This window comes from Lissotriton vulgaris, chromosome 11, assembly GCF_964263255.1.
Source record: "Lissotriton vulgaris chromosome 11, aLisVul1.2, whole genome shotgun sequence".
In the NCBI taxonomy this organism is placed as follows: Eukaryota; Metazoa; Chordata; class Amphibia; order Caudata; family Salamandridae; genus Lissotriton; species Lissotriton vulgaris.
In genome coordinates, this window is record NC_141699.1 from 249814187 (window position 1) to 249829740 (window position 15554).

Genomic DNA, 15554 nt, shown 5'->3' on the forward strand with positions numbered 1-15554 from the left:
CCAAGGCCTCCTTCCAAGTGGTAGGGAAGAAGCCATGGTGAAGAGAGGCGTTCCAGATGGAGAGGAAGGAGCAGGCTAGCGAAGGCGCCAGTTCTCCCATGAGTTTCGCAGGGACAGGGTCAGAGGGGGCGCCGGATTTGCAGTGGGTAAGTAACCTAATAGCATCATCCCGGTTGAGTTTATTGAAGGAGAGGAAGGACGGGGAAGCTGGGGGACTAATGGGGGGAGGCAGGGGGACTAGCCCTTTAGGGAAGGAGACACAGAGTTTGTTAATTTTTTCAAGGAAGTAGTCTGAGAGTCCCTCGCATAGAGCCTGACTCGCAGTGGTCTGAGTGGCCCTAGCCGGAGGATTGATGAAGTCTTTGACAATGGTGAAGAGGGTTTTAGACGAGTTTTTGGCATTGGAGATTTGAGAAGAAAAATGATCTTTGATAGCGATTTTCTTTTGTTTGAGGAATTTTTTCAGGGCAGATCTGTAGGTAAGTTTAGCTTCAGGGTCGTAGTTTAGTCTCCACTTACGTTCGAGTGCTTTGCATCTGCTTCTCTCCTCACGGAGGGAGGTAGAGAACCAGGGGGCGGAGGGTCGAGATCTAGTGGAGGAAATGACTTTCTGGGGAGCAATGGAGTCAATAGCGTTGACAAGGGCAGCATTTAGCTTAAAAACATTCCCATCAATATCAGAGGAGAGGTGCTCCGTCTGGAAGTGGAATACCGGGTCCAAGGTGGCACATGTCACCTTGTGCCACTTTCTTCCCAACTCCTTCCTAGGGGCCAGGGGGACAGTTTTCCGGCCGAGGGCAAGAGAGAAGGGGATAAGATAGTGGTCGGACCAAGTGAGGGGGAGGGGTGGGAGGACAGTGATAGTCGAAAAATTGGCGAAGATGAGGTCCAAGGTGTGACCAGCCACATGAGTGGGACCGGTGACTAATTGTTTGAGGTGCAGGCTTTCCATAGTTTCCAACAGATTGTTCGCCTTCACGCAGAGAGGATTGTCTGCGTGGAGGTTAAAGTCACCTAGGACTAGAAAGTATTGGTGTTTGAGGGAAAGGTCAGCCAGTTGGTGAGTGAGGGCAGTGAGAGAGGGGGAGGTGGCGGTAGGGGGGTTATAAACTAATGTGCCAGCCAGTATAACTGCCGCGGAGTCAGATATAGCGAAGTACATGGCTTCAATTATACCAATATTAGTAAGTTTGGTAAAGGTCAGCTGAAGATGGGATTTGAGGATGACGGCTAGTCCGCCTCCAGATTTACCACCTGCCCGGTTCATGCATTTAATATCGTATCCTGGGGGGATAGCCAGATAGATATCCGGAGAGGAGGAGTCAGTGATCCAGGACTCAGTGAGGAATAGAATATCCCACTCGTCTGAGGAGATAGACATCCAGATGTCGTTGGCATGACGGGGGAGAGACCGGCAATTGATCAAGCCAGCTTTCAGAGTCCGGTGGTTAGATGAGGGGGGTTGCGGTGTGAGACGAGGAGGCAGGCAAGGTTGGTAGGACGGGAGAGTGAAGTTGCATTGAGGGCAATGGAAAGAAACAGATTCTAAGTGGTGTGGGTTGCAGCGGGTGGTAGCCGAGCAAAGGTAGGAGTTTAGTAGATGAAGTTGGGTGCTGGTCCAACACGTACGGGTGGAATCAGTGGAAGAGGCAGGGGGTCTGGCCCTGGGCCCGGTCCAGGCCCGGACGGGCCCAGACGGGCTTGCCTTTGGCGCGCCTTCGGCGCGCTGATGGCGCGCCCGCTGCGCTTCCTAGCGAGACACATAATTTATGTCTGTGGGGAGGGGCGTCATGGGGGCGTGGCCAGCTGAGGTGGGCGTGTCTGGCGTCGCGCCTCGCCCTCAGTAATGGCTAAGTGAAAGAATCGTTGCAGCGCTAGATCTGCTGTTTGTAAGCAAGGAGTGAGTGAGTTAAAATAGCAAAGTATCACACATAAATCAATTTTAAAAATACAGGCACACTCCCGGCTTCCGCCTCAGGAGACTCGAGGATCAGGGTGTCGCGCTTTCCAGCTGCGCGCACTTTATACTCGCCTAAGGGGGCGTGGCCAGCTGAGGTGGGCGTGTCTGGCGTCGCGCCTCGCCCTCAGTAATGGCTAAGTGAAAGAATCGTTGCAGCGCTAGATCCGCTGTTTGTAAGCAAGGAGTGAGTGAGTTAAAATAGCAAAGTATCACACATCAATCAATTTAAAAAATACAGGCACACTCCCGGCTTCCGCCTCAGGAGACTCGAGGATCAGGGTGTCGCGCTTTCCAGCTGCGTGCACTTTATACTCGCCTAAGGGGGCGTGGCCAGCTGAGGTGGGCGTGTCTGGCGTCGCGCCTCGCCCTCAGTAATGGCTAAGTGAAAGAATCGTTGCAGCGCTAGATCCGCTGTTTGTAAGCAAGGAGTGAGTGAGTTAAAATAGCAAAGTATCACACATCAATCAATTTTAAAAATACAGGCACACTCCCGGCTTCCGCCTCAGGAGACTCGAGGATCAGGGTGTCGCGCTTTCCAGCTGCGCGCACTTTATACTTGCCTAAGGGGGCGTGGCCAGCTGAGGTGGGCGTGTCTGGCGTCGCGCCTCGCCCTCAGTAATGGCTAAGTGAAAGAATCGTTGCAGCGCTAGATCCGCTGTTTGTAAGCAAGGAGTGAGTGAGTTAAAATAGCAAAGTATCACACATCAATCAATTTTAAAAATACAGGCACACTCCCGGCTTCCGCCTCAGGAGACTCGAGGATCAGGGTGTCGCGCTTTCCAGCTGCGCGCACTTTATACTCGCCTAAGGGGGCGTGGCCAGCTGAGGTGGGCGTGTCTGGCGTCGCGCCTCGCCCTCAGTAATGGCTAAGTGAAAGAATCGTTGCAGCGCTAGATCCGCTGTTTGTAAGCAAGGAGTGAGTGAGTTAAAATAGCAAAGTATCACACATCAATCAATTTTAAAAATACAGGCACACTCCCGGCTTCCGCCTCAGGAGACTCGAGGATCAGGGTGTAGATAATGAAGTAATTCCATTTTCTAATACATTTTCTTATCTAGGAGTTCTTTTTGAATCTAAGCTGTCATGGGGTCCACAACTTGCAAAGAAAAGATGTGATGTGGTTAGGGTTAATGCTTCTATTTTTAACTTTGCTTCAAAATTAGGGAAAAAGCCAACGCTCGCAATTAAGGGTGGGCGTAACATCCGTTTCGCGAGCGAATTTGCGGATTTTCCGTGATTTCGCGATCCGCGAATCTCGCGAAATCGCGGTAAAATCCGCGAATCAGCGGGGACGAATTTTCAGCCAAGCAAGGGTTACAGCAGCAGGTGCAAAAGTTGAACCTAATTTCTTTGTAATCTTTTACAAAAGGGTTACAAACAAATTAACTTCAACTTGGACACCTGCTGCTAATTGCTTCCTGGCGCCTCGTTACCTACTTGCAACTATTCTCTGACCCTGCTCTGACCCTTGAAGCAGGGTCAGAGAATAGTTACAAGTAGGCAACGAGGCACCTGTCCAAGGAATTAACCCTCATCAGGAAGCACTTACAGATATAAAAAACAGGAAGAAGGGAGAGGTTGGCAAATACACCCATTTTGAGTTTTCAGGAGGGGTTAAACTAAAAGAGACCTTTACAGCACAATTTTCATATGCATTTTGCTAAAAATAAAAAGCTGTATGTTCTGTAGGGGCAACTCAGGAATCTGGCCCTTCAGAGATCCGGCCTCTCTTTCTTTCTCTCGTTCTCTCTCTCCCTCTCTCTTTCCCTCACTTTCTCTCTCTTTCTATCTATCTATCTATCTATCTATCTATCTATCTATCTATCTATCTATCTATCTCTCTCTCCCTCTCCCATAAACAACTGCATGGGTAACTTCGCTATGCAAGCGGCTCGCGAAGACGCAAAAAGCCCCGCGAACACGCAAAAAACCCTGCGAACACGCAAAAAACCCACGAACACGCAAAAAAACAAAAATCCGCAAATTCGCACAAATTCGCGAATTTTGCGGATCACGAATTCGCAAATCCGCAAATTCGCGGATTGCTTATTCGCTAAATTTGCCCATGCTTACTCGCAATGATGAAATTATATGATGCCAAATCAGTAGCAACTGCAGTCTATGGTAGTGAACTTTGGGGTTATATGGCTTGTGAACAACTACAGATTGCAGAAAATGCATTTTTAAAACGCCTCTTGTGTGTCCCGGCCGCCACTTCCAACTTTGCAGTTCATGAGGAGTTAGGAGTAGAATATTTGAGCGATATTCTCTCACTACGCCCATTGACCTGCTGGTTGAAACTGTGGCTGAGCCAAGACATCCCCTTAACACACCTGATTGTTAATGACTTCATTTCTCATGATAAGGCACTAGGTACCCCATGGCAGAAGTATTTAAAAACAAGTTTCTGTGAGCTGGGCCGCCCTGAACTATTTGATCGTCCGACTGAAATTGTAAAAGGGGATGTTGAAGCAATTAAGCAGTCTTTTCTTCTGCGACGGAAGGCCGTGAGGGTGGGTGCCGAGTTACGGAAAACAAGTGTAAGGAAATATATCATGGTTAAAACAAGTATGACAATGGAGCCTTACCTACTCGGCACATTTAGTACCCATGATAAGTTCTTGTTACCAAGATTTAGATTGAATTTGTTTCATCATCTGCTTATAAGACCAAAAAAAGATGCTTTTAATAAACTTCCTGCACCCTGTGGCTGCGACGGAAAGTCTCCACAGGATATGCTACATTTTATGTTTTCATGTAGATTTTATGAATATCCACGTAAACGCTACCTGTTTGTCCTTTTAAAGAAACTTAATTTTATTCAGCTGCGACCAGCCTTTTTATATTTACAATTGTTGCACAGTGATAGTATCCTCCAAATAATTGAATTTTTTAAAATGTCTCTTAGAATGAGAACTTGTCTGGATCAATGAATGTTAATATATTAATGAATTACAGTTCTGTGGAACTAATGTAGATAGGTAATTTTATTTTTGTAATTACACTTCACCAATGTTTTATGTATGTACAGTATGAAATGTGTACTTTTATGGTTGAATCAAACCGAAATAAAGTCTCTTTTGAATTTGAATTTACTGAACTAGCTAAACTATTTGAAGCCTCCTCTGAGTCATATTGTTCTAGCAGTGGTGAAAAACTATTATGAAAGTGAAACGAAGACAGATCCACTGTGGTAGGTGGAGTAATTCTGACCCCACATTCAAAAACTAGCAAATGGTCGAGAGGAGTTATCAGATGTTTTGTTCCTACCTCCACATTTTTTGAGCATAGCTGGTATCAGGCTAAAGAATGCCCAAGGGCAGATGTGAGTGGTGAAGTGGACCTGAGGGGTGTCAAGAAGAACCTCATATTTAGCCAGTAGATCATCAATGCAGTTGAGAACACCTGTGTCCGCCATCGGGCTTGTTGTCCTTTGCTCCTTTTTTGCTTTTTTGGCGGAATTTTCCCTTGACCCACCCTCTGCTGATTTTCGCTTTCCCATCCTTATCACAAGCAATTCTATCAATGCAAAAAAGGGAAACAAAACCTATATTAAACAAGATAAGAATCCGCAAACGGTAAGGGGCCGTCTGGTGGAATACAGTTAAGTTCTGCTGGAGGCACAGTATCTTAAATTATTTGGAAGCGACAAGTTGGTCAGATGTTTGCAGTGAACGACAGGAAGGTAGCCCAGCCCGGCCTCCTCCAGCTATAATGGGCAGCGCAGGGGGCTTCTGGGGGTTAAAAGCACGTGAGGGCAGCGTCGTTGGTAGCGTGCCTGCAGGATGCTCTGGGGATAATAGGACCCTCCCTACGGTAGCGCTTGCCGTCCCGGGTGCAAAGGTAACAGAGTCTTATCGCAACCTTCCCTCAGTTATGTCCTGTGTGGAAAGAAGTTCCAGGGCAAAAGAGCCCAGCAAAGTACTGGAGCACCAAGAGAGTGGACCCAGCCCAGCCTTCTTCAGGCTCTGACGGGTGTGGATGGGCCCGCCCCTGGCCGAGGCTTTGCCCAGGTGCGTCCCGTGCCGCAGGAGTCCCTGAGCTTTCTTATGCACCTCCTGGCACAATGGACCTTGGGGCTTGAAGTTCCCCAACTGTGAAGGCTGGCTGACTTGCTCGCTTTACCAGCATCAGAAGAGAAACTGGTATGTCATATTTTCATTACACTCGGTGACAAAATGAATTAATTTCTAAAATGCCTTTAAGGCTTAAATGAGTGGGGACTTTTATTTTTGATGCTTCCTGGTGCATCTTCCTCCTGGTGCATCTTCCTCCTGGTGCATGGGGCATCATTAATTTGCTGCTACGGCCGTTTCTCTTCACCTTACTTGAAAGAATGTCATGTTCTATGCGGAGAGTTTTTTTTTTAGCATTATTAACATTATATCTCGGGGTTTGTGCCTGCTGTCTGAGGAGCCTCTATTAAAAATTCGCCTCAAGGTAAACGTCTCTCCTTTAGCACCAGTTAGCTTATCAACATTCACTTTTTGTTGTATCTCTTGCACATTTGTAGCACTCATGTCACCAGGTCTGCCTAATGTGCATACTTTTAATACATCAATAAATGAAACACATTTTCGAAAACAGCTTGTCCTCAATATTTTCAATAATAGTTAGGAGGAAGTAGTCCAGCTGTGTCCTTTGCTCAGTGCAGTTCCTAGCAGGCATTAGTTTCAACATTCTGAACGTTCCAAACATTCTGAAAGTTCCTAACATTCTGAAAGTTGCCGCCACTGACCCAGGGAATCTTTTCACTAAAAACAATTTCTCATCATAGTATTATTTTTTATTTCGAAACTAAATAAATCCTAACACATACCACAAACCAATGAATAATTATTGCTGAGCTAAAATTGCTCCCAAATACGATTTTTGTTCTTGACAATGAGGTCACATAACCAGTGGGCTCTTAAGCACTTTTTGTGGAAACAAGGGTTTCTGCTAATTCACTATCATTTATATAACGCATATAGTATTGCCTCTTGCCATATTTCTGCATTTTACTCGAGGGACAATTCCTCAAGGACAAACCTAGAGAATTTTGTACAACACAAAGACATGGAATTGAGCAATCAGTGTAGTGGCACCAGTTTATATTTAATCCCCTATTCCACAGGCATTCTATACCTAGTCTTAAAGCCCCCCCCCCCCCACCCCGTTCCCCAATTCTGAATCCCTGTAGTATCGTTAATTCCAAGGCTAGTTCTAGTATTACCACATCACTTGGGTTGTGGCATCTGTATTTCTCAAGATACTTACTGCATCTATTCCGCTGAATTGAGTTGTAGCATTTATTACAATAGTGGCGATAAGCTGCCATTTTTCACTTGGATCTTTGAACATCTCCCATATTTTCTTTGTTTTCTCGCCATTTAACTGATACATTTCTTTCTTTATGTCTTCTAACTCTGGCTGGTAATTCACCGGTCCATGGAATGTCTTCAATGCTATTAAAAGAGAAATACATTGTTCACTCAGTGGTGTTCAATACCTAAGGTGACATGCTTACTTTATTTTTCAAACAGTATAAGGTTGATACACTGAGTCCTGCTGAATCTTGCAAAAACAAAATTACACCATTATTACAATGCTGGTAACAGCTCTGCAACCTTCACCAAATAACAAACAGTTTATTGCGGCCAAATCCCAAAGAATACAGTAGAATGTGTATTCATTATTACAATAGAATTACGACACAATACATTTTTGTGTTCAAAATAACCAAACTAAGTTCAGTTAACAAAAAACACTTTCGCGAACCAAAATTGTAAGGATTGGATCAGGAAATAAATACCAAGAAATTTAGCTACTCAGAAAATTATCACATAAAAGTAAATGACAAAACAGTAGCTCATTCACCAAAATGTTCATAAGAGGGTAACATTACTATTGAGAGGGCTCACTGTAAAAGAAGCCAGTTACAGGAATGCTTCAACAGCCCAATAGTTTTAGTTCACAGTTGGTTACCTTGGTGAGATGGAGCGACCCTTGACCCTGTCCTCAGGCAGGTCGCACCCCCCTCGCCAGACAGCTCCACCTGTGTGCCTCTGTTGCTGTCACCGCCGCCGCCACAGGTTCGAGGTCCCTCTGCCTCGGTAGGCTGGTACTGCCATTTTTGTTTTCTGCCTTGCCTAATTCGTCGACTCCACATCCCCAGACGCCGCCTTCCTGACGGAGACCTGGATGAACCCCTCCATGGCACCCGACATCGCCATAGCCATCTCGGATGGCTACAAGATCACCTGCAGGGACCGCACCAATGGAACAGGAGGAGGAATCGCCATCGTCTACAGGAACACTCTGAGAGTCTCGACCAGCACCGACGGAACCCTCAGCACCACCGAACACCTGCATTCCAGATTCACACTGATCCCAACACCACCCTCAGAGGAACCCTCGTCTACAGACACCCTGGACCCCGGCCACAGTTCAGCGACTCCATCACCGACTTCATCAGTACGCACGCCCTCGCCTCCACAGACTACATCTCCTTCAGCCACACCACTGAACTCCACTGGACCGACCACCGCTGTATCCACTTCACCTTCCGGAAACCCACCACGTACCACTGCACTCAACAGATCCCCCGCCGCTGCTGGAGCAAAATCACTGAAGACCAGCTGAACATCACCCTCGCCCAAAGCTTTCCCGCCGACCCAACCACCACCGCCACCCACAACCTCAGGTGATAGATCGACGACTGCACAAATACTCTCGTCCCCATCAAGAAACCCTTCAACATAAACATCCAGAAGAAAGCCAGCTGGTTCACCGCAGACCTCCAGGCCTCCAAGCAAACCTGCCGAAAACTAGAGAAGAAATTGTACCGCAAAGACATCGGACAACCTCACAGCCCACAAGGACGCCATCCGCAGGCACCACCACCTCATCAGAGCTGCTAAAAGGACCTCTTTCAAAGACCGCCTAGACAATAATGCACACAACAGCAAAGAGCTCTTCAACATGGTGAAGGAGCTCTCCAATCTCAGCTCCAACACCGACATACCACCTTCGCGAAACCTGTGCAACTCCCTTGCCACCTCCTTCCATCGCAAGATCGCAGACATCCACAACAGCTTCAACACCCTGACGTTCCGACAACCACCGAGACCCCCGACCTCTCAGCCACCATCCACACCGATCCCCTGCTCATCTGGGCCAACATAAACAACGAGGACACCGTAAAAATCATGAACACCATCCACTCCGGCTTGCCTTCAGACCCTTGACCACACCACATCTTCACAAAATCCAGCCCCACCATTGCACCCCATCTCTGCAAGGCCATCAACATTTCCTTTGAGACCGCGACCTTTCCGGAGAGCTGGAAGCCAATGAGATCAACACCTTACTCAAAAAGCCCAAGGCCGACCCAAAGGACCTCAAGAACTTCCAACCCATCTCCTTGCCCCCGTTCCCGGCGAAGGTCATCGAGAAGACCGTCAAAAACAACTGACCCGCTACCTCGAGGAGAACAGCATCCTGGACCCATCCCAGTCCGGGTTCCGCAGCAACCCCAGCACCGAAACTGCCCTCATCACCGCCACCGATGACATCAGGGCCTTGCTGGACAATAGCAAAACCGCGCCCCTCATCCTCCTGGACCTGTCAGCCGTCTTCGACATTGTCTGCCACTGCACCCTACGCACACGCCTCCGATCCGAGGAATCTGAGGCAAGGCAATGGTATGGACGACCTCCTTCCTCTCTGTCAGAACCGAGAGCGTTCGCCTCCCCTTTTCGATCCAAAGCTACCGAGATCACTTGCGGCATACCGCAAGGCTCATCCCTCAGCCCGACATTGTTCAACATTTACATGGGACCGCTCGCTCACGTCGCCCGACTGCATGACCTCAACATCATCTTCTACGCCGACGACACCCAGCTGATCGTCTCCCTCACCAAGGACCCCCTCACCGCTAAAACCAACCTCCACGAAGGAATGAAGGCCGTAGCCGAATGGATGATGAACAGCCGTCTGAAGTTGAGCTCAGACAAGACGGAAGTTCTTATCCTCGGCTCCACCCCCTCAGCCTGGGACGACTCCTCGTGGCCGACCGCACTGGGAGCAGCACCAACCCCACTGACCACGCACGCAACCTAGGGTTCATCCTCGACTCTACATTCACCATGACCAAGCAAGTCAAAGCCGTCTCGTCCTCCTGCTTCAACACCCTCCGCATGCTCCACAAAATCTACAGGTGGATCCCCACCGAAACAAGAAGAATGGTCACCCAGGCCCTCGTCAGCGCAGGCTAGACTACGGAAATGCCCTCTACGCAGGAACATCGGCCAAACTCCTGAGACGACTACAACGCATACAGAACTCCTCTGCACGCTTGATCCTCGACATCCCTCACCACAGCCACATCAGACCACACCTGAGAGACCTGCACTTGCTTCCCGTCAACAAAAGGATCACCTTCAAGCTCCTCACCCACGCACACAAAGCACTCCACAACACCGGACCGGCATATCTCAACAGATGACTCACCTTCTACACCCTGAACTGCCAGCTACACTCCGCCAACCTCGCCCTCGCCACTGTCCCCCGCATCTGAAGAACGACCACCGGCGGCAGATCGTTTTCCCTCCTCGCTGCCAAGACCTGGAACACCCTCCTCATCCTCCTTCGGCAGACCCAGGACCTACTAACCTTCAGGAGGTTACTCAAGACCTGGCTATTCGAGCAGTAGCAGCACCCCTCCCCCCCAGCGCCTTGAGACCCTCACGGGTAAGTAGCACGCTTTACAAATGTTCTGATTGATTGATTGAGATGCATACTGTAGAACTGTTTCAAAGATTGAATACATTTGTAGAACTCCTCATTCAAGCATTGGGTCCCACACCATTCAGCCTTTTCGGCAAAAATATTAAGGAGGAGGCAGGACATGTCAGGTCTGCATAAGTCTTCTCTGTTCTTCCCAGCATCTCATAAGTGCAGAATTGCTCCATAAGAGCACAACTCACTTAGGTTTGCCATTACAATTCAAAATCACAGGTCTTGTGAACAGCATTTTGGGTTTGGTTCAGAGGTTCTTTGTGGTCAGCATCCCTTTCTGGGTCTAGAGCTTCACTGATTCAAAAGCAGCATCTTTCAATAGGGAGTTTGACATTAGCACAAGTCGAAATAGCCTTTTGGTACCTGTTAATCCTATAAGTGCGCAACAGCCCCCTTCCTGCCAAAGAACGCGAGGGCCCTGATTGGGGGCAATTGCACAGCCAGGGTTAGACACTCAGGCAGGAATCAATGCTAAACACTTGGACACACAATTAACAAGGAGTGAACTAATGGAACAGGCAAAGCAAAAGCCATAGATTGGTCATGTGATCCAGATGGTCTATGCAGTAGAGTCCTGAGAACTAACAATGCTATTCACACATCCGGAAAGCAGTAAAAACGAACATAAAACAATGAAGAAAGTTGGGGACAGTGTACCATAGTAGAAGGTCAGAGATTTATAAGTACCAATACACAGCCTTGGAGACATATGGGAGGTTGCAGTGATCCATAGTCTATGCCAGTGATAACTCTGTGATATATTTCATACATTCTCAGTAAGACTGTTCATTTGAACAACAGATATGTCAAAACAGTGTGAGACTGAGTCCACGTACACCATCGGGATGTTAGCCTTATTCCTGGCTAGTTCATAGTGCACCATATGAATACCTAACCATGCAAGGTAACAGGTGGTATATGCAACCACAGAACATGACAACCCTGACTTCCCAGGGAAATTGTGGAAACATAGAAGAAATACTCAACTTGGCATTTCAAACATTTATTGAAGCAATCAGATTCTTGTGTTAAATAATTGTGCGGCAATGATTAATTGAAGAAAACAAAACAGAGTAATCAGCATCACAAGGATGGTAAAGAATGTGAACAGTTCAACCATTGTGCTGTTACATGGATTATATGTTTAGGCTGCTCTACCTCCCCAGTTACCTGTGGGTATGTTTCATCTGGAAGCCCCTCCTGGTGTAGATCTGGGCACTATCCTTCTCAGGAGGTAAACCGTATTCAGCTGAGCTGGAAGTCCAGCATGGGGCAACCTGAACAGTGTCAGTGAAATGCTCTTATGTTTAAACAAATGAGTGATGTTGTTTATATAATAAACTTCACTTATGTTACTAGGCCAAAGCACCAGTCAAGACATCATTATTGACCCTATTCTTGCAGAGGTGTCATCAAGCAGACAACATCAAACATTAACGTTCTGTGTAGCAAACACAGTCTTCACACAGAATGTTAAATGCTGTCATAATACACCTACGAAGAAATGTAAATGTAAGACACCAGAATATTATCTTGATGGCTGATTTGAATAGCCAATTAGACAGATACATAGACAGTTCTAGAGCAATAGTAATACCATTAGGAAGATTTCCGTTGACATTACAAAATACATTGGAAATACTGAACCTCATCGAGATATGGAGGTCACAACAAGGTTCAAGAGGGGACATTCTCTTCATCCATCCCCTCATAACACATTTTCCCTTATAGAAAATACCTTAATGCACCTGATGGAGCAAGGTTGCCCACGTAAAGCGACTTGCTTGGATTCAGTCCTCTCAGAATAACGTAATATTATGCTAACCAATATGTTTTGTTTACTAATAATTGCACCACACAACATTTCTAGTATCTAGGGGAAGCTTGCCTATGTGCTTTTACTAACTGTAATCCAAATGCACTAAAATGGCCACCGCAAAGCAGGAACTTTACTGCACATGCGTCTGTCATACTCATGTGACATGAAGTAGTCTCTCTGCTTGATGGGAAAACTTTGCTTATGCGCACTAGAACTAAGATGCTTTCTCTATGTTTTCACATGCTAATGCTTGCATGGCCGCTTTTATTAAATTGTTTGTACTGCTTAAATCCTAATGCTGTAGTTAAAATAAAGTAATGGGAATAGAGTAGAGATAAGTGGTATACAGTGCATTATTTTTTGTTTGTTCTAAAACTGTTTCTCTTCTACTTTACTATTAGCTCGTGTTTGGACCAATCAAAATCAATGTTGCTCCATCTTGGTCTGAACATGTGCTGACTTCACCCGAGTCCACAAGCCATGGCATTGAACCCATGATAGCATCAGACTTGACTTTAAAAACTGAGAAAATGACCTGATGAACTCTCCAAAGGAAGAGAATAATATAAAATGTTAATACATTGTATTTGTTATTGATGCATTCACTGCCGGGTGGAATAAAAGTGCATGGGAAAATAAAATGATGGGAGGGAACATTCATTTGAATATATGGATGAGGCAACCTCATAACTGGTATGGTGTGATGACCTCTCCTCCTCTTTTGACCAATAAAATAATTGGAATACACAACTTGCAACATTGGGGGGTGGTACACTGCCCTGGAAAATGGTATATCTAAGGTAGGCTTAGCTAGTTAGATTGTCCGACTTGTCCGAATAGCTGACCTGTCACTGACCCAATGCACTCAATAGGCAATCGAGAACAGATCTGCTGGCGGAGCACTCTGTCAGAAGATTCAATAACCCAATCGGGGTTCTGGAAAGGAGTTTGATGACCCAATTGAGGTCCAACTGTTAGCTGCAGAGAGGGTTGCGACGCAGGCATTGCACTTTAGCTGTGGATGCCGGTCCTGACCTGCGGTGGTCATGTCCTGATCCAATTTGGTCCGTACTTATCCTGATTTCTGGTCTGCACCTGTTCTATCCTGTTGGCTCCTGCACTATCGGGGTTTCTCCTGTTCTTTATCCCAGCACTTGGCCAGCATGTGGCACGTGGCACCATTTTAGGTAAATATGAAATAGGGTGAACAAAGTCATTGAACTGTTTTCCTTTTCTTCCCCTTCCCATATTTTCTATGCTTAAAGAAAGTCTTGTTAAATATTTCCGCATCAGTTTTGCTTTAAATCCTAACAAACTTTGACTGATTTAGTATGGAAATTTGACACTTAAACTTATACATATATAAAGTGTTTAAAATGTTTCCTGAGTTCGTGGTTATTCTATGAGTGAAAATGTTTATTTACTGCCTATTATGCTAACACCCTTGATCCCTTAGGACTCTCGGTACCGGTGACTAGGATTGGTAAGTCAAATGGTATAGGTCATGATCTGGTTAAGCGTAGATTTACCTGTTCAAAGTGTGTAATGTTTTTATGGACCCAGGTGAGTATTGTAAAACGAGAAGGTGAGCCCCCGCTCTATCAGTTATTTTGGTAGCAGAGCAGTGGTTAGGGTTTAGTTAAGATAGGTAGTTAGTTGTGTTAGGATTATTGATTTGTATTTTGAATTTGATTTATGTATTACCCAAACTTGTTCGTACCTGTTATATGTTCGTTTTGGAATCCCTGGGGGCAGAATAGCGGGTGGTAAATGGAAGCCACACTGCAGTGAGGTCACTTGCCTGTGGAAGTACGTGCATGGTTAGGTAAAACCAGAAGCACTAGTTTAACGACTTTCTGTATAAATGTGTGAATAATTGATAGCAAAGAGTTCGCTAGTAAAACTTTGGTGTGATATCACCTAGAAAGGGTCACACTGAAGAAGTAACAGGTTCTTCTGAGCTTGATTAACAGCAAAGGGGTTCACTGGTGAAACTTTGGCCTTATATCACCTAGAAAGGGTAAGCCCGAGGGAGTAACAGGTCCTCCGATGCTTGCGTGAAAGGTAGACGGAAGGGATCTACTTGTAGTGTATGGAGAGTAAACGGAAGGGAGTTACTTGAAGTAAGTGCAATCTTCTTTCCTTTGAATTAGTTACTCAGCACAGTGGCGAATGTTTTTACGTCGTTAATTATTGAAGATTTACACTTAAAAGTGAAAAGAAGTAAGATCTTATATTACCTTGCAAAGAAGGGAGTCAGTTGCGGAGCTGCACTGACGTCACTTAGAGCTGCGCTGGTATTGGTTGAGACAGCGGGTGTGTAGCTGAGGTAATATTGTAAAGGAGGGGTGAGTACAGGAGCATGAAAACTTGTCTCACTGGAAAAGCCGCGCAGCTATCGGCAGGAATTATTTGAATTCTGATTGCCGATTGATCATTGAAAATTAAGAAACGAGCTGGTATTGGAAGTCTATTAGTAAACAATTGAGAGTCTTTACAAATCAAAAGCGGTATAAAATTACATGTGGCATTTAGACCCAGCAATAATAGGAATTAGACCTGATAGGAGGTATTTCGGTTTTGCGCAAGAGCAATACATAAGAGGAAGACCTCATATCATGTACAGGGAAAAAAGAAAAATGTTGTTCATTAAAAAAGTCAAAAATGTCTTTAAGAAAGATAAACCGATTAAAACCAGAGAAGGGGTTATTACTCCACCACCGAATACGCCAGCATCATACATGATGGTTGAAAGAGGCTATCACACTTGTGTGTGGTTAGAGAATTGGATGGAATACACAAAAGATGATGGTGTTTTAGCATTTCCAGAAAATGGTACCTTCAATGGTAGAGTTTTTATAATTTGAGGGCACGCATGAATGAATCAGATCCTAGACGTAGATTAACCCAGTATGAAGCATTAGAAGAATGGGAAACTGAGGCTTTTGAACGAGACGCGACAGAAATTTGAGTAAATTCTTTCCTAGATTTCC

General features: G+C 45.9%; 1 protein-coding gene across 1 annotated transcript in view; it reads right to left on the reverse strand.

The window, feature by feature from the left end:
• LOC147679578 (solute carrier family 2, facilitated glucose transporter member 11-like) overlaps positions 1-15554 on the reverse strand; it is a 573370-nt gene that overhangs the window by 181024 nt on the left and 376792 nt on the right. Inside the window, exon 9 of the mRNA XM_086943163.1 lies at positions 7221-7408. Coding sequence (XP_086799289.1) covers positions 7221-7408 — 188 coding nt within the window. The remainder of the gene's footprint in view (positions 1-7220; positions 7409-15554) is intronic.